We start from the raw sequence: 21,259 nt of genomic DNA on the forward strand, positions 1-21,259 counted from the left end.
TCAATGACTCTTACAATACAAAGAGTAAATCCAGTATTGTACATAGTATAGCATTATTCTAGCTCAATCTGGAATAAAGCTATTTATTTCGGCCAGAAAAAAAAGACAAGAAAAGTCAAATGAACATACAATTTGAAACAATGATGCCCTCTTATGCTTGGGATATGTAAAGGCATGTAAGATTCCTACTACAATACTGCCCCGTAGTGGATCTTAGTAAAATAGCAGCTACAGAGGGTGAAGTTGCCCCAAGACGCTTATCTTGGGTCAGTTTAGCATTTCCCCCACTAATGGTTGGGGTGAAGATTGGCAGAGGGGAAGCTGATCCTAGATCTGCACCTAGAGAAAACTTTACCCTGGAGCCAGACACACACTGAATGAAACAGTGACTCTATGGACTTAGTCTAATAACCTGGACCCATAACATGTCAGCTTATAGATACTAGCACATTTTGTAAAGGACCAAAACACTTATTTCATGAGTATTGTAACATTTTAATAAACAGTGCTTTCCCCATTTTTTATTACAAAAACACACAGGTAGTAAAAATCTAATTTAACCAAATAAGTTACATTGTAGTAAAAAGCACTTGAGATTCCATTCCATTTTACATCCTTAGTGTGAAATGAACTCCCATAGGAAAATAGCATACAAAGTATGCATTCATAGAGTTTAATTCATAGATATTCTTAATGTAAATAAAATGTAAAGTGTTTTATTCCCTTAACTTATTGAATGAAAGTGAATAAGGCTTCCAGCTTCTTGGCATTCGTGGCATGCCCTCCCTCAACTTCCTCCTTAATTCTGTTTTACACTATTAAAATAACATGTCAAAACAAACACTTCCCCATGACAATCTTGTGGGGAGAAAAATAATAATTAAAAAAAGGGTAAAGAGAGATACATTGAGGTTACAAAAGTGAACAGTCAGGATAAAACCTCTTCTCTCAACTGGCTAAATTATATTTCAGAGTGATATTCCACTAGAAAAAGAAAACTTGCACGCGGCATTCCACACACTCACAAACACTCCAGAATGCATATACATCACACACTCACAAACACTCCAGAATGCATACACATCACACACTCACAAACACTCCAGAATGCATACACATCACACACTCACAAACACTCCAGAATGCATACACATCACACACTCACAAACACTCCAGAATGCATATACATCACACACTCACAAACACTCCAGAATGCATATACATCACACACTCACAAACACTCCAGAATGCATACACATCACACACTCACAAACACTCCAGAATGCATATACATCACACACTCACAAACACTCCAGAATGCATATACATCACACACTCACAAACACTCCAGAATGCATATACATCACACACTCACAAACACTCCAGAATGCATACACATCACACACTCACAAACACTCCAGAATGCATACACATCACACACTCACAAACACTCCAGAATGCATACACATCACACACTCACAAACACTCCAGAATGCATATACATCACACACTCACAAACACTCCAGAATGCATATACATCACACACTCACAAACACTCCAGAATGCATACACATCACACACTCACAAACACTCCAGAATGCATACACATCACACACTCACAAACACTCCAGAATGCATATACATCACACACTCACAAACACTCCAGAATGCATATACATCACACACTCACAAACACTCCAGAATGCATATACATCACACACTCACAAACACTCCAGAATGCATATACATCACACACTCACAAACACTCCAGAATGCATACACATCACACACTCACAAACACTCCAGAATGCATATACATCACACACTCACAAACACTCCAGAATGCATATACATCACACACTCACAAACACTCCAGAATGCATATACATCACACACTCACAAACACTCCAGAATGCATATACATCACACACTCACAAACACTCCAGAATGCATATACATCACACACTCACAAACACTCCAGAATGCATACACATCACACACTCACAAACACTCCAGAATGCATACACATCACACACTCACAAACACTCCAGAATGCATATACATCACACACTCACAAACACTCCAGAATGCATATACATCACACACTCACAAACACTCCAGAATGCATATACATCACACACTCACAAACACTCCAGAATGCATACACATCACACACTCACAAACACTCCAGAATGCATACACATCACACACTCACAAACACTCCAGAATGCATACACATCACACACTCACAAACACTCCAGAATGCATACACATCACACACTCACAAACACTCCAGAATGCATACACATCACACACTCCAGAATGCATACACATCACACACTCACAAACACACACACCAGAAGAGGCTGGTGGGAGGAGCTATAGGAGTATGGGCTGTTTGTAATGTCTGGAATGGAATCAGTGGAATGGAGTCAAACACGTTGTTTCTGGTGGTGGCAGGTAGTCTAGGAGATAAGAGCATTGGGCCGGTAACCAAAAGGTTGTTGGTTGGAATTCCTGAGCTGACTAGGCAAAAAATATGTCGATGTGTCCTTGAGCAAGGCACTTAACTCTAATAGCTCCTGAAAGTCGCTCTGGATAAAAGTGTCTGCTAAATGACTCAAATGTAAATGTTTGATACGGTTCCATGTATTCCATTACAATGAGCCCGTCCTCCTATAGCCCTCCCCGCCAGCCTCCTCTGACACACACACACAGTGCATAGTACCCAGGTAGGTTTAACTGGGTCCGGTAATTGGAGCTGTTCCTCCCTGCTCCCCACTGTGGCTGACTGCTTAAAGAGAAGAATCTTCAGCCTGCTCCTTTGTTGCCTTGGCGACAGATAGAGTCTGGTCTGGCTTGGAGGAGGCAATAGAAATAGAGATATGGAGCTTGGCAGAACGAGATATGTCGACAATAAGATAGTCAGACAGACAGAGACATCCTTTTCTATAGAATAGACTATAGAAATAGAATGGACATACCCATTCAAGTCAACATCATTCAAGTCAACATCATTCAACAGTTAACATCATCATCATGTTTTCCTCACTCTTTCCTCGTGCCGTAATGATGTGGTTAGTGCTATCCCAGAATCCTTGGGATGTCCATACCCTAAACCCTAACCATAACCCCTACCCTTACCTTACCTAAACCGTTTTAAATTTGGGTGACATCTGGATACAAGGAATAAGAGGGGGTGTTGTCATCAGGGAGCACGTGGTTCTTCTATCTACTGCACGTTTACAATTCTGTTTCACATCTCTTCTCTACTCAGACTGTCTTTAGATGTAATTCTAAAACCTCACAGTTCAAAACAGACAGCGAAAGCAATGTCTTAAATAACCCTACACTACAGTCAAATGAGAAAGATCTCCAAAGCATCCTGTCGCAAAAACAATCCAAAATCACAATAAAACAAGAGACAACGTGACATTATTAATAACAATATTATTAACAAAAAACAACATTAACAAGTTGATATAATAAGCAAAAAAGCAACAGTAATTCGTTGGATATAAAAAGAACCTTTGTAAAATTGATTGTCGTTCATCCAAAGATAAAGTGTTAAAAACATCCAAGGCCTCGACAGTGAGGAGAAACACCACATGATGACTATAAAACAAGTGATCAGGGTAGGGATCCAACTGAGAACAGCACTTGAAACTAAGATGAAACCAGTTCAGTGAACTGAGGACCGACGCATCTGTGCAAGCTTTTGACAGCCTTGAGTGAGTGAAAAAGTCCCAAACAGGAAAAATATAGAAACTCGCACAACAATGTGTGTTCTGTTCTCTAAACGGTTCCTTCCTTCACATATAGGTAAGCCACCACACAGGCAGTGTTACGAGAGACGGAAGAAGTGAGACATCCCACTTTTTCTGGTTCATGTAGTCACTGAACGAAGCGGATCAGACCCAGCTACTAATGCAGTGGTGCCTATGGGAGAGCCACCCCATTAAGCAGACTGGAACTGACCATTTTTTTCAATGGTAAACTGCCTGAGTGGGGAATCTTCATTTCTCCACCATCTTTGGTGTTACCACCACATCAGTCTATCTTGGCTTTTCATGACCTGGAAGTCCTTTCAACTTCAATATTGCATGGTCCCAATCACTCATATGGTGTCCTTCTATTCGTAATAACATATCAAACTGAGGATCAGAGAGTAGAGAAAGCAGTGGCCAAGCCGGGTTGCATTGTGGTTCATGTAGTCTTGCATTGCAAGGCATCACAAACTATTCTAGTTTTTAAAGGCTGGGCTGAGGGCGTGTCTATATAGTTCCCACCTGATGAGTCTGTGTGCTGTGTTGTGATTGGCTGAAAGTGCTAACAGGAAGAGGAAGAAGCCAGGGGTGGATGGCAGACAGGAGAAAGAAAAGTATTGGTGTTAGAGAGAGAGATGGCATGGCTTTCTTTCCTACCCTACTGTGTGCCTGAGAGAGAGTTAACCCCTGAACACTTCACAAGCAGGTTAAAGGGACGAGGGAGAAAACACGTGAGAGAACTTGTCCCTGAAAGTGTCAAGATAGGAGATCCTGTTCCATGAAACAATAAAAAAAGCAGTTTGTTTATAAAGACAGTTTTTTCCCAGAGAGAAATGCTGCTAAAGCAGGCCTAACAAGAGGGCGTAACAAGAGGGCGTAACAAGAGGGCGTTACTAGAGGGCGTAACAAGAGGGCGTAAAAGGGGGGCGTAACAAGAGGGCGTAACAAGAGGGCGTAACTAGAGGGCGTAACAAGAGGGCGTAACAAGAGGGCGTTACAAGAGGGCGTTACTAGAGGGTGTAACAACAGGGCGTAAAAGGGGGGCGTAAAATGTCCCTTGAGTGTTAGGAGCCGTAGCTGAACACTCGAGGGCGCTAGGGTTCTGAGGCCTCAGAGTTCTGCTCTGTTCTGTTTGTTACCGCTCACCCTGACCGTGGAGAGGGCTGTCTGTCTGTCTAAGCCAGATAGATTGAGCGTAAACTTGCCATAATGGCAAAGACAGGTGGGGTGGGCTCGATTTCTATCTCTATGGTCTTAGTGCCAGTCCTCATCTTCCTCTTCATCATCATCTTCCTCAGACGAGTCATCGTTTGTGCTGTCTCCTCCGGCTGTGTTCCCCTCCCGTTCCCCGTCCTGCCGGGCGGCCAGTAACGCTACAGCCTCTGCTGCCGCCTGGGCCGCTGCCCTCTCCTCCGCCTCCTTCTGCCTCAGCGCTGCAGCCTTCTTCTCCTGCTCCGCGTGACTCTTCATGTGGGCACTGCGGCTCTTCACCTTGTAGAAGATCCTAAGGGGAGGAGGAGGAGAGGCACAGAAGTTAGAGAGGGTTGGCTTCATTGTAAGCTTTCGTATCTGTGGACAAGCACTGTATGGTGTTGGTTTATTGTTTGGTGTAGAAAAATAGGGTCCGTACTTCAATTCGAGGAGTGTAGACATTGTCTTTACATAATCACTGTACTGTGTGTGAACCTTGGATCTGAAGGAAGGAGAACTGATAAAGTCCAGATGCCAGAAACATTTGTCCACGTGTAAATGTAATATCAGTTTTCCTCACTTCATAATCTAGGTTCACAAACCATACAGTGCTTGTGCAGAAGAGAAGGTCTGCTCTCGTGGTTTTTCTACGGTGAATCTAGAATTGTATGCAGTGCAACACCATGATAAGACAGAATATTGCAGAGTAGTCTACAGTATATGGGCCAATGAGGACCCGGATAATGGGCGTGATGATAATTAATACACAGTTAGTCGCTGGGCAGAGCTGCATAGACTGGGGGCACGGCATGCCATATCACTGCTGTGTTTCAGTTGCTAGGAGACAGTTGATAATAACAAGACTGCGGTTGCTAAGGGTGAGCTCTTCTATCAAAATTGTCCAACTTTGCTTTATTCCTTCATGCTCAAACAACCACCAAGGAGCACTTCTCACTATGTTAAACACGCGCATGCACACACACAAACGCACTCACCCACGCACACAAAGTGCTCGGAGTGCTTCTCAAATCAGTGTTTTTGCAACCAACAACATATTTTTGCTACCAACAACATCTCCAAGATTTCAGCATATCCCAACCAACCAGTAGAAAGAAGGCAGTTATCCTGCAGATGTTGTCGATATCTCAGTACCCTTTGATCAAGGTTTCTTCTCCAATTTACAATACACATCACTACTACTAGTCCATACGATTCAGAGTAAACAACTTCTACTTGCAAAACAGCAGGTTGGTATTTATTGTCATGAATCTTGCCCTGGAGGCAGCTCTGCAGAGTGGTCACCAGCTGGCACAGACACAATGTCATAAAATCTGATTTTAAACCTAACATTTACCCTAAACCGAACCACACTGCTAACCCTAATGCCTAACCCTAACCTTAAATTTAGACCGAAAAGCTATTTTTGTCATGATTTTATTTTTTATATATATATCCAATTTGGACTTTGCAGCTGGCCCAACAAGCAGAAATCGCTCAGTTCTGCCTCAAGGGCAAAATGTATGGTAATAAACGTCAACCTGCTGCAAAATATAGACAGATGTTTTACACTTTGCAATCAATCAATTGGAATAGCTTTATCCAAATCTTGGATCTCAAGTATATGTTTCTTTTATATGCAAGTACCTTTAACCAGAAACCAACTGAGCTTCCAAGTACCTTTAACCAGAAACCAACTGAGCTTCTAAGTACCTTTAACCAGAAACCAACTGAGCTTCCAAGTACCTTTAACCAGAAACCAACTGAGCTTCCAAGTACCTTTAACCAGAAACCAACTGAGCTTCCAAGTACCTTTAACCAGAAACCAACTGAGCTTCCAAGTACCTTTAACCAGAAACCAACTGAGCTTCCATGTACCTTTAACCAGAAACCAACTGAGCTTCCAAGTACCTTTAACCAGAAACCAACTGAGCTTCCAAGTACCTTTAACCAGAAACCAACTGAGCTTCCAAGTACCTTTAACCAGAAACCAACTGAGCTTCCAAGTACCTTTAACCAGAAACCAACTGAGCTTCCAAATACAGTACCTTTAACCAGAAACCAACTGAGCTTCCATGTACCTTTAACCAGAAACCAACTGAGCTTCCAAGTACCTTTAACCAGAAACCAACTGAGCTTCCAAGTACCTTTAACCAGAAACCAACTGAGCTTCCAAGTACCTTTAACCAGAAACCAACTGAGCTTCCAAATACAGTACCTTTAACCAGAAACCAACTGAGCTTCCATGTACCTTTAACCAGAAACCAACTGAGCTTCCAAATACAGTACCTTTAACCAGAAACCAACTGAGCTTCCATATACAGTATCTTTAACCAGAAACCAACTGAGCTTCCAAGTACCTTTAACCAGAAACCAACTGAGCTTCCAAATACAGTATCTTTAACCAGAAACCAACTGAGCTTCCATATACAGTATCTTTAACCAGAAACCAACTGAGCTTCCAAGTACCTTTAACCAGAAACCAACTGAGCTTCCAAATACAGTATCTTTAACCAGAAACCAACTGAGCTTCCATATACAGTATCTTTAACCAGAAACCAACTGAGCTTCCATGTACCTTTAGCCAGAAACCAACTGAGCTTCCAAATAGAGTACCTTTAACCAGAAACCAACTGAGCTTCCAAATACAGTACCTTTAACCAGAAACCAACTGAGCCTCCAAATACAGTACCTTTAACCAGAAACCAACTGAGCTTCCATGTACCTTTAACCAGAAACCAACTGAGCTTCCAAATACAGTACATTTAACCAGAAACCAACTGAGCTTCCATATACAGTATCTTTAACCAGAAACCAACTGAGCTTCCATGTACCTTTAGCCAGAAACCAAATGAGCTTCCAAATAGAGTACCTTTAACCAGAAACCAACTGAGCTTCCAAATACAGTACCTTTAACCAGAAACCAACTGAGCTTCCATGTACCTTTAACCAGAAACCAACTGAGCTTCCATGTACCTTTAACCAGAAACCAACTGAGCTTCCAAATACAGTACCTTTAACCAGAAACCAACTGAGCCTCCAAATACCTTTAACCAGAAACCAACTGAACTTCCATGTACCTTTAACCAGAAACCAACTGAGCTTCCAAATACAGTACCTTTAACCAGAAACCAACTGAGCTTCCAAATACAGTACCTTTAACCAGAAACCAACTGAGCTTCCAAATACAGTACCTTTAACCAGAAACCAACTGAGCTTCCAAATACAGTACCTTTAACCAGAAACCAACTGAGCTTCCAAATACAGTACCTTTAACCAGAAACCAACTGAGCTTCCAAATACAGTACCTTTAACCAGAAACCAACTGAGCTTCCAAATACAGTACCTTTAACCAGAAACCAACTGAGCTTCCAAATACAGTACCTTTAACCAGAAACCAACTGAGCCTCCAAATACAGTACCTTTAACCATAGAACCACATAGAGATTTTGGCCATCTTTGACAGTTGACGCTACCATGTTGCTCTGCCTATAGCCATCTAAGACCTTCTATTCTAAGACATGTCTCAGACACTTACCTGCCACACTTCTTGCAAGGGAACTCTCCCTCTGGTCCGGCGGGGCCCTTGGTCCCTGATATGGTCCCGGTCTTGGGAGGCGGCCGTGGTTTTGAGGAGGCGCTGGGAGAGGGCTGAGGGGGGTGACTGACCCGGGAAGACATCTGGTCTCTCCTCACATCCTCCTGTGTCTTCAGCACCAGGACCGCTCCAGCCTGCACACACATTTACATACTTAATTTGCAACATTATTTAAGCATTCAAAAGATCATAGCTGCAAGGTCACAGGCATGCATACAAAAAACACCTTCTCCTCCACATTGCCAAGCTGCGCATGACAGCTGATCACTGTCAGAGTAGTATCTTGTCAACTGCTTTGCACACACACACCTCTGGTCAGCACACACCTCCCAATAAGAGCCACACTAACCTGAACATTGCGTACCTGGTTAGTACAAAATACACTCAATATAATCAATATAAGGCTTGTTTTTGACACAGTTTTACATCAGACCATACAAAACATAACAAAACTCAATGTTCCACCAAAGGTCAAGAGGCCACCTTTTAAAACCATAGCTTTCTGCCAGGTCACTCAACTAACTGCAGAAAATGGGGAATGGGGTCAGTTTTATAAGTCATCGTTTGCTGACAGAGTGAAATTACGCAACATGGGAAGAAAGGAAGCCAGCCAAGTCAGCTGTTCAGTGTTTAGCCACTAGAGAGCAACACACTTAACAACGCTGCAGCTTGGTTTCCCTATCCACTATCCTACTGTGAACTCAGTTAAGGCAAGTTCAAAAGTGCAAATGTTGTTTACTGCATGGGGGCATCAGTGTTGATTACACAAGAATAAACATAACACATACAGCCATGAAAATGCTCATTCATCTTCTAGTCAGCGTCTTCTCCATTCCAACACACAGACACACACACTGTCCCCCTGAGTCTCCCACTCACGTTCTCTGTGGCCTGTAACGTCTGTGTCACCCTGCTTGGACTGGAGCCCCGGTGCTTCCTGTCAACTGACCCCTCCCAATTCCTGTTGTCTTCCTCTTCCTTCCGAGATTCTAATCTCTGACAGCTCTGGGAGCTCTGAGAGAGCGAGATAGAGAGAGCGAGAGAGAGAACGAGAGAGAGCGAGAGAGAGAGAGAGAGAGAGAGAGAGAGAGAGAGAGAGAGAGAGAGAGAGAGAAGAGAGAAAGATAAGCAATGTTCCCTCGGGACTGCCGTGCAGAAGAAATATCAGACCACGCAGAGAAGCACGATATTGAACTTTACTGAACTTTCTAGAGTTTTCCCCGTCAGTTAACACTATAAATGTTTCCCTTTACTGTTGGAATTGTGATTGAATCAACATAATATTAGCCACTTTCAATGGAACATACCGAAACAAAAAAACTATAAAATACTTTAGAATGCAAAACTAACTATGCAAAAGATTTTGTTGTAGGCAGAACGCATCGGAGTCGGATTCTATTGACAGGCACAAGTCAGGCCTGTACTCTACACAGACCGGTGTGCCATAACCAATCAGAGCTGCAGTAGGCCTATATGCAAATAGACCATTGCCATATATGGATCTGTGCCATTCACTTTAATCTGGACTGTGTTTACAGCATGAGCGGTCATCAGTAGATGTGCTTGTTTTGAGATCAAAGACAGAGCTACATGTAGCAACATGTGCACATTTGTTCATCTGTTCATATCCTTTGCTAGTTTGTGAATTATTAGCCCGGTTATAGATCATTTGTTGTCAGCAATGGGGGAGTGATTGCTTCCTGCAAGAGCACAAAATGTGTACATTTCTACCCATCTTAGAAAAGTGAGCCAGTTATAGTTTTTTTGTGTGTCTTAAAGGGGCAGTGTTGCATTATTGAGACAGGCTTGAATAAGCTAAGTAGCCAATAGGCAGAGGGTAGTATAATTAGTCTGATTCTCTGTAATAATGGTGTGGGAATAATAATGCATTTTATTTTGTAAAGATGTTTCTGGTATCAAACAACGCAACAACATTTTCAGTCACCTCCTTATCTGAAGGACAAGTGGATAAACAGGTTCATGTCAAGCCCTGCATGTTTCTTTCAAAAGTCATATGGAATGTAGGTCTACATTGACACCACGCATTGGCTGCTAATGTAGGCTAAATGATAGAACAGCTATTTCCATGTTAAAATGTTATGGCATTCATTTTCTCCATTGCTTTTGATGGTAGGCCACATTGGTAGGCCAACATTATGATAAAATAGCCACAGTAGCCCACATGGGCGCGTTTAAAACTGTAACTTAAAGTGGGTACAGCCTCAGTGTTCACATTAAACACGCGCCGGAAGTTGTACAGAATTTTCAAGTTTGCACTCAGCAGACTTACATTTTTTTGGAGGGAACATTGACGACAATAATTATTGTACAAAGATTGCTTATGTAGTGTTGTATCTGTTGGTAAAGGGATGGATTGTTTATAGAATCTGTAAATGCTTATGTACTGCTTGTGAATGTGTTATAACATCCTTTTGTAGGTAGTCAATCAACTCACCTTGTGGTCCAGCTCCTCCTCAGTGTTCCTGCTCTCAGGTGGGTCCAGGTCTCCGTAGATCAGAGCTCCGTTCCGACCCGTCTTCACCTGCCTCTTATAGCTGTAGTAGAACTCCACACACTGAGCCACCGTCTTAGTGCTTACCTGAACCACCAGACACACACACATCAACAGACACTTCATATATACGCCTAGTACATGTTTTAACATACTGTACTGTGTTTTCCTGCTTATAGAGTCTCAAAACTCTATTTGAGTGGTCCACCATGTGGCTTTTAAATCTCTATTTTGTATTGTCAACTAATGTATCTGTAACATCTGCTTCCAACTCACACTCTCAAACACATAGATCCCCTGAATGCAGCTCACTCTCCAGATCCCAATCAACGGAATTCTGATCACCTGTTCACACACCTGTATGTCATTATCACACACTATTTAGTTCAGTTCTTTGCACTCCATCACTGTGAGGTATTGTTTGTTTTGTGACACGTCTTTCGGAGCTCTGTTTTTCCAGTGATTTACTCTTCCTGTGTACGATAGTTTTTGCCTGCCTCACTAGCAAAGCCTTTTGCCTATTCCCTGCCTGTACTTTAGCCTATCGGGTTTCCTGTTATCAACCTATTTCCTGATCTCCCGGATGGCGATACTAGCCTTTTCCCTGCCTTCTACTCGGGCCCAGAAGATAGGATATGAATATAATTGATATATTTAGATGGAAAACACTCTAAAGTTTCCAAAACTGCTAAAATAGTGTCTGTGAGTATAACAGAACTGATTTGGCAGGTGAAAACCTGAGAAAAATCCATTCAGGAAGTAGTAGTTTGTTGTAGTATTCTATTCAATGCCATTACAGTATCCATTGACTTAGGACTCAAATTGCAGTTCCTATGCCTTCCACTAGATGTCAACAGTCTTTAGAAATTGTTTCAGGCTTGTATTCTGAAAAACGAGGGAGTAAGGGCAGTCTGAATGAGTGGACCCTGCCGTGTCACAGAGCTTTTTCATGCGCGCCGTGTCACAGAGTGCCTTTCTTGTTTACCTTTTATAGTGACAACGTTATTGTCCGGTTGAAATATTATTGATTATTTAGGCTAAAAACAACCTGAGGATTGAATATAAACATCGTTTGACATGTTTCTATGAACTTTACGGATACAAATAGGATTTTTTTGTCTGCCTGTTGTGACTGCATTTGAGCCTGTGGATTACTGAAGAAAATGTGCAAACAAAATGGAGGTTTTTGGATATAAAGAGAGACTTTATCGAACAAAAGGAACATTTATTAAATAAATGAATGCCTTCTGAGTGCAACCATATGAAGATCATCAAAGGTAAGTGATTCATTTTATCTCTATTTCTGACTTGTGTAACTCTTCTACTTGGCTAGTTACTGTTTGTAATGATTTGTCTGCTGTGCGATGTTCTCAAATAATCGTAAGGTATGATTTCACCGTAAAGCATTTTAAAAATCTGACACCGTGGTTGGATTCACAAGAAGTTAATCTTTAAACCTATGTAAAATAGTTGTATATTTTCAGAATTTTTATAATGAGTATTTCTGTATTTGAATTTGGCGCTCTGCAATCTCACTGGATGTTGGCCAGGTGGGATGCTAGCGTCCCACATACCCTAGAGAGGATTTATTAAGTAATCTTTCATCATATTACACGTAGGAATTCTGAATGGGAACAGATTTATCAAAACCCTCAGTTGACTTGTGTATTCTCATTGTCACTCTTGCAGCCCATACCATCACACCTCCTCCTCCATGCTTCACGGTGGGAACCACACATACGGAGATCATCCGTTCACATACTCTGCGTCTCACAAAGACACGATGGTTGGAACCAAAAAGGACAGATTTCCACTGGTTTAATGTCCATTTCTTGTGTTTCTTGGTCCAAGCAAGTCTCTTCTTCTTATTGGTGTCCTTTAGTAGTGGTTTCTTTGCAGCAATTCGATCATGAAGACCTGATTCATGCAGTCTCCTCTGAACAGTTGATGTTGAGATGTGTCTGTTACTTGAACTCTGTGAAGCATTTATTTGGGCTGCAATTTCTGAGGCTGGTAACTCTAACAAACGTATCCCCTGCAGCAGAGGTAACTCTGTTCTTGCCATAATATGGACTTGGTCTTTTACCAAATAGGGCTATCTTCTGTATACCACCCCTACCTTGTCACAACACAACTGATTGGCTCAAACAAATTCAATTAACTTTCAACCACCGCGTCTGCTAAATGGCATATATTATTATTTTTATTATTAACAAGGCACACCTGTTAATTGAAATGCATTCCAGGTGACTGACTACCTCATGAAGATGGTTGAGAGAATGCCAGAAGTGTGAAAAGCTGTCATCAAGGCAAACGGTAGCAACTTTGAACTTTGAACTTATATCGCAAATATAAAATATTGTAATGAAACAGCAGGGAGCAGGTCTCGAACCCTCGACCATCGACCTCGAGGTCCGGCGCACTATCGACTGTGCCGTAAAAGCATGCTCGTGTGGCAGAGTCGATTTCCGCTCTTATAAACCCGGGGTCGTTACAATATATTTTGATTTTTTAAAACACTTTTTGGTTACTACATGATTCTATATCTGTTATTTCATCGTTGTAAATTCACTATTATTCTACAATGTAGAAAATATAAAAACTAAAATCACTAGAATTAGTAGGTGTGTACAAACGTTTGACTGGTACTGTACATGGACTGGTACATACCAGTTTCTGGACCATGAAGAAGTCTTTCTTATAGGCAGCGATCCCTTTGTTAAAGCAACTTCTCTCTACTGGGGTCCAGCTGTCTGACCCTGAGAGAGAGCGAGAATGAGAGAAAACGAGAGAGAAAGAGAGAGAGAGAGAAATAAAGAGAAAAAACAGACAAAAGAGTGGTGGGGAATTAGATAGACAGACATTGACTGGTGACTGTGACTGTCTGCTTCTGTATGCACAGGGTGGACACACACACACACACACACACACACACACACACACACACACACACACACACACACACACACACACACACACACACACACACACACACACACACGACTGGTTGGACAAACAGTGGTTCTCTGTCCTCTGCTTGGGATTAACCAAACGCCACAAACCCAATATCCCCCTCCACCCCCTTCTCTCCCACTCTACCTCTCACTCCGCTCCCATCACCCCCAGCGACACTCTCAATCCTCCACAGTTTCCCTTCCACAGCCAATTCCCCCCTCTCTCCACGGACCCACACCCCTCCACCCCACTCCATCCCCCACCAGCTAGCACCTCCCCTCCCTTCAGCTGCCATTGTTTAAGGCTGAGGGGGGGGGGGGCTCTGGAGCCCATCCCTGTTACTAGAAGGGAGGAGAAAAGGACTCATACAAGTATTCAGACAGCACAGGCATGCCTGCAGGAATGCACTTTGACATAACCCAGTGAAGTTTGATTATTCTAATTTCGTAAAAGTACCCACAGAGATTTCTGCACCGAGGCTTGTCTGCAGGAAGAGTAGACAACCCACAGAGAGTTCTGCACCGAGGCTTGTCTGCAGGAAGAGTAGACTACCCACAGAGTGACTTAGAAACAAAGTAAGAGCCAGAGGAGAGAGCGGCGCAGTAACCATAGACATAATACTGTACAGATATAAAGTCTTATATGTAGGGTTGTAGAACTTCTGTAACTTTTCAAAAAATTCCCAGGTTTTCCAGAAATCCTAGTTAGAGGTTTAGGGATTTTCTGCTTTTTCCTCTTGATTCCTAGAATTTTTACAACCAGGATTTCTGGAAAACCTGGGACTTTCAGAAAAGTGATCAGTATTTTGCAACCCTAGTTCTCTGTCTTGACCAACCGGAGTAGTGGTAGTATCCTAGACGGTGGTTCTTTGGGAAGATGGGTTTTTTCAATAGCAGAAGGGCCAACGCTTCCTGAAAACCAAAAACAACAAATCAAATTAACTCTGAAGAGTAATACATGAAAAATGTCATGTTTGTTTATTTGTTACAACAGCTTATGAGTCTCCGAGCAATACTTCAAATCCAGGTTTACTTGGCTGGAGCACACACAGGACACTGATCAGAGTTCTATTGGATATTGAGAGGCTGATCTGTCCCTAATAATGAGGGGATGAACTGGGAGATATACTGTAAGAGAGCAACATGCCTCCTGCTGCTGAGACAGAGGGGGAGAGAGCACTTCACACACTGACAGCCACGCTCTGTCTCCTTGACAACAATATGGCCAAATGCTGCAAGCTGAAGCCACTAGTATAGGCCATCTTCCTCTATCTTTCTCTTTATCTCACCCCCTCTAGCTCACTGTCTCTCTCTCTATATCTCTCTCATTGAACACATTGCTGTGTTTCTGCCCAAGGCCCCATACATGACCTTTACTCCAGTGTGTCAGCATGTGTGTATCTACTGTATCAGTGTATGTGTAAGTGTTTTCTACATTGGGAAGATGGAGCACTGAGCATATCTGATAACAAAACAACACACAGATTCAAGGAGAAGATGGCTACTAGCAGGAATAGTGAACTCACTTGCCACTGTGCTGCACCACATCTGTTACATGTTATATACACAGTAGTTAACTTTGCTGAGTGACAAAACTAACAATTCCTCCACCCCTAATACCTTTACAATACACCCTAATACCCTTTACCATACTCCCTAATACCCTTTACCATACCATACTCCCTAATACCCTTTACCATACCATACACCCTAATACCCTTTACCATACCATACACCCTAATACCCTTTACCATACTCCCTAATACCCTTTACCATACCATACTCCCTAATACCCTTTACCATACCATACACCCTAATACCCTTTACCATACCATACACCCTAATACCCTTTACCATACTCCCTAATACCCTTTACCATACCATACTCCCTAATACCCTTTACCATACCATACACCCTAATACCCTTTACCATACCATACACCCTAATACCCTTTACCATACACCCTAATACCCTTTACCATACTCCCTAATACCCTTTACCATACCATACTCCCTAATACCCTTTACCATACCATACACCCTAATAACCTTTACCATATCATACACCCTAATACCCTTACCATATCATACACCCTAATACCTTTACAATACACCCTAATACCCTTTACCATACCATACACCCTAATACCTTTACCATATCATACACCCTAATACCTTTACAATACACCCTAATACCCTTTACCATACTCCCTAATACCCTTTACCATATCATACACCCTAATACCTTTACAATACACCCTAATACCCTTTACCATACTCCCTAATACCCTTTACCATACACCCTAATACCTTTACCATATCATACACCCTAATACCCTTTACCATACCATACACCCTAATACCTTTACCATATCATACACCCTAATACCCTTTACCATATCATACACCCTAATACCTTTACCATATCATACACCCTAATACCCTTTACCATACCATACACCCTAATACCCTTTACCATATCATACACCCTAATACCTTTACCATATCATACACCCTAATACCCTTTACCATATCATACACCCTAATACCTTTACCATATCATACACCCTAATACCTTTACCATATCATACACCCTTACCAAACCATACACCCTAATATCCTTACCAAACAATACCATGCACCCCAATACCCTTACGATACCATGCACCCTAATACCATATCATACACCCTAATACCCTTTACTATATCATACACCCTAATACCATATCATACACCCTAATACTTTTACCATATCATACACCCTTACCAAACCATACACCTTAATACCCCTACCAAACCATACACCCTAATACCCTTACCAAACCATACACCCTAATACCTTACGATACCATGCACCCTAATACCATATCATACACCCTAATACCTTTACCATACCATACACCCTTACCAAACCATACACCCTAATATCCTTACCAAACAATACCATGCACCCCAATACCCTTACGATACCATGCACCCTAATACCATATCATACACCCTTACCAAACCATACACCTTAATACCCCTACCAAACCATACACCCTAATACCCTTACCAAACCATACACCCTAATATTCTTACCAAAGCATATACCCTAATACCCTTACCAAACCATATACCCTAATACCCTTACCAAACCATATACCCTAATACCCTTACCAAACCATGCACCCTAATACCCCTACAAAACCATACACCGTAAAACCCTTGCCAAACCATACACCCTAATACTCTTACCATACCATACACCCTAATACCCTTACCATACCATACACCCTAATACCTCACCATACTATTTTATTATTTTTATTTCACCTTTATTTAACCAGGTAGGTTTATTTGTAGGTTTATTTGAACAGTGAGAGACAGAATAACAACAACAAAATCCAGAAAACCGCACGTCAAAAATGTTATAAATTGATTTGCATTTTAATGAGGGAAATAAGTAATTGACCCCTCTGCACTTAGTACTTGGTGACAAAACCCTTGTTGGCAATCACAGAGGTCAGATGTTACTTGTAGTTGACCACCAGGTTTGCACACATCTCAGGAGGGATTTTGTCCCACTCCTCTTTGCAGATCTTCTCCAAGTCATTAAGGTTTCGAGGCTGATGTTTGGAACTCGAACCTTTTGGAACTCCCTCCACAGATTTTCTATGGGATTTGAGTTGATGCCAAAGAGCTCAATTTTGGTCTCATCTGACCACAACACTTTCACCCAGTTGTCCTCTGATTCATTCAGATGTTCATTGGCAAACTTCAGACGGGCATGTATATGTGCTTTCTTGAGCAGGGGGAACTTGCAGGCGCTGCAGGATTTCAGTCCTTCACGGCCTAGGGAGTTACCAATTGTTTTCTTGGTGACTATGGTCCCAGCTGCCTTGAGATAATTGACAAGATCCTCCCGTGTAGTTCTGGGCTGATTCCTCACCGTTCTCATGATCATTGCAACTCCACGAGGTGAGATCTAGTATGGAGCCCCAGGCCGAGGGAGATTGACAGTTCTTTTGTGTTTCTTCCATTTGCAATAATCGCGCCAATTGTATTCACCTTCTAACCAAGCTGCTTGGCGATGGTCTTGTAGCCCATTCCAGCCTTGTGTAGGTCTACAATCTTGTCCCTGACATCCTTGGAGAGCTCTTTGGTCTTGGCCATGGTGGAGAGTTTGGAATCTGATTGATTGATTGTTTCTGGGGACAGGTGTCTTTTATACAGGTAACAAACTGAGATTATGAGCACTCCCTTTAAGAGTGTGCTCCTAATCTCAGCTCGTTACCTGTATAAAAGACACCTGGGAGCCAGAAATCTTTCTGATTGAGAGGGGGTCAAATACTTATTTCCCTCACTGTCTCTCACTGTTCAAATAAACCTACCATTAAAAAATAGACTGGTCATTTCTTTGTCAGTGGGCAAACGGGATCAAATACTTTTTCCCCTCACTGTAAGTATCAAAAGTAAAAGTTTAAATCATTTCAAATTCCTTATTAATCATTATAAATTCCTATTAAGCAACCCAGATGGCACCATTTTCTTGTTTTTGGAATTTACGGATAGCCAGGGGCACACTCCAACATTCAGACATTATTTACCAACTAAGCCTGTGTGTTTAGTGAGGCCACCAGATCAGAGGCAGTAGGGACGACCAGGGATGTTCTGTTGAAACGTGCGTGAATTGGACCATTTTCCTGTCCTGCAAGGCATTCTTAATGTAACAAGTACTTTTGTGTATCAAGGTAAATGCATGGAGTAAAAAGAGAAATATTTTCTTCAAGAATGTATTGAATTAAAAGTAGTCAAAAATCTAAATAGTAAAGTACTGTCACGTTCTGACCTTAGTTCTTTTGTTATGTCTTTGTTTTAGTATGGTCAGGGCGTGAGTTGGGTGGGTTGTCTATGTTTGTTTTTCTATGAGTTGGTATTTCTGTGTTTGGCCTGGTATGGTTCTCAATCAGAGGCAGCTGTCAATCGTTGTCCCTGACTGAGAACCATACTTGGGCAGCCTGTTTTCACCCTTGATTTGTGGGTGATTATTTTCTGTGTCTGTGTGTTCCACACGGAACTGTTTCGGGTTTTTGTTATTTCACGTTGTTATTTTGTATTTTTCTGTGTTCTATTAAAAGTAACACTTACCACGCTGAGCATTGGTCCTCCGATCCTTCCTACTACTCCTCGTCAGAGGAGGAAGAAGACCGTTACAAGTACCCCCAAAAACGACTTAAGTAGTACTTTAAATTATTTGTACTTATGTACTTTACACCACTGTATACACCCTAATAGCCTTACCATACACCCTAATACCCTTATCATACCATACCATACCATACCCTACACCCTAATACCCTTACCATATCATACACCCTAATAGCCTTACCATACCATACACCCTAATACCCTTATCATACCATACCCTACACCCTAATACCCTTACCATATCATACACCCTAATAACCTTACCATATCATACACCCTAATAACCTTACCATACCATACCATACACCCTAATACCCTTTACCATATCATACACCCTAATAACCTTACCATACCATACACCCTAATACCCTTATCATACCATACCCTACACCCTAATACCCTTACCATATCATACACCCTAATAACCTTATCATACACCCTAATAACCTTACCATACCATACCATACACCCTAATACCCTTTACCATATCATACACCCTTATAACCTTACCATACCATACACCCTAATAGCCTTATCATACCGTACCATACACCCTAATAGCCTTACCATACCATCCACCCTAATAGCCTTACCATACCATACACCCTAATACCCTTACCATACCATACACCCTAATACCCTTACCATACCATACACCCTAATACCCTTACCATACACCCTAATACCCTTACCATACACCCTAATACCCTTACCATACCATACACCCTAATAGCCTTATCATGCCATATACCCTTACTATACCATACACCCTGTTACCCTTACCATACCATACACCCTAATACCCTTACCACACCATACCATACACCATAATACCCTTATCATACCATACACCCTAATACCCTTATAATACCATACACCCTAATACCCTTACTATACCATACACCATAATACCCTAACCATACCATACCATACCATACACCCTGATACCCTTACCATAGCATACCATACACCCTAATACCCTTACAATAGCACACTATACACCCTAATACCCTTACCATAGCATACTATACACCATAATACCCTTACCATACCATACACCCTAATACCCTTACCATACCATACACCCTAATATCCTTACAATAGCACACTATACACCCTAATACCCTTACCATACCATACACCCTAATACCCTTACCATACCATACACCCTAATACCCTTACCATACCATACACCCTAATACCCTTACCATACCATACACCCTAATACCCTTACCATACCATACACCCTAATACCCTTACCATACCATACACCCTAATACCCTTACCATAGCATACACCCTAATACCCTTACCATACCATACACCCTAATACCCTTACCATACCATACACCCTAATACCCTTACCATAGCATACACCCTAATACCCTTACCATACCATACCATACCATTTGTGTTTGCTGGTGGTAGAGAGTGCTGTGCTAAATGGCTCAAATTAAAACATAAAAAATGGAATGCATTGTGTATGCATTCGGTGGTGGTATAGCAAGAAATGCTGGTATGGATATTGGAACACAGCCGGGGTCCAGTTAAATCCCACCCACCAAAGCCAAGATTGTACTCTGTTCAGTACACGCAAGATGGAAGAAAACCCTCACAAACAAAGGTACAATCTGTCAACACCTAAACACTCTTGTTCATTTTCAGTTTCAAACCATTTTGCTACAATGTGCCCTAATGAATGCGACCCAGCTCTCACCCCTCCCTGTCATCCCTCTTCAGTCATCATGACCCATCATGCATTGCTCACCATGATGTCACCCTTGCACTCGTACAGGCAGTGCAGAGCCAGCTCCTGATTGGTCCCTCCGCCATGCAGAGCGCTTGAGCACGCCAGGTTCATGAGGTCATCCACTGAAGAGAGAGAGAGGGTGGGGGGAAGGGGGAGAGAGAGGGGGGTGGGAGAGAGAGAGAGAAAGAGAGGTTGTGATTGAGATACTGTAGCATGATCAGCAAATGTTTTCCACTGGGTTCTTCAAATCACTACTGAATGCTGGATTTACTGACTAATTTCTATTGGATAATACCAACCT

At 42.0% G+C, this 21,259-nt stretch overlaps 1 protein-coding gene across 1 annotated transcript in view; it reads right to left on the reverse strand.

Moving 5' to 3' along the window:
• Positions 1 to 471: 471 nt before the first annotated feature.
• The window catches only part of LOC118374149 (mitotic deacetylase-associated SANT domain protein-like), a 48,021-nt gene continuing 27,233 nt past the window's right edge, over positions 472 to 21,259 (reverse strand). Inside the window, exons 5-11 of the mRNA XM_052496618.1 lie at positions 20,977 to 21,080; positions 14,856 to 14,931; positions 13,736 to 13,824; positions 11,009 to 11,152; positions 9,433 to 9,567; positions 8,494 to 8,687; positions 472 to 5,271 (exon numbers count right to left, since the gene is read on the reverse strand). Of these exons, the coding sequence (XP_052352578.1) occupies positions 5,022 to 5,271; positions 8,494 to 8,687; positions 9,433 to 9,567; positions 11,009 to 11,152; positions 13,736 to 13,824; positions 14,856 to 14,931; positions 20,977 to 21,080 (992 nt within the window). The 3' untranslated portion in view covers positions 472 to 5,021. The remainder of the gene's footprint in view (positions 5,272 to 8,493; positions 8,688 to 9,432; positions 9,568 to 11,008; positions 11,153 to 13,735; positions 13,825 to 14,855; positions 14,932 to 20,976; positions 21,081 to 21,259) is intronic.

This window comes from Oncorhynchus keta, chromosome 35 (genome assembly GCF_023373465.1).
Source record: "Oncorhynchus keta strain PuntledgeMale-10-30-2019 chromosome 35, Oket_V2, whole genome shotgun sequence".
In the NCBI taxonomy this organism is placed as follows: Eukaryota; Metazoa; Chordata; class Actinopteri; order Salmoniformes; family Salmonidae; genus Oncorhynchus; species Oncorhynchus keta.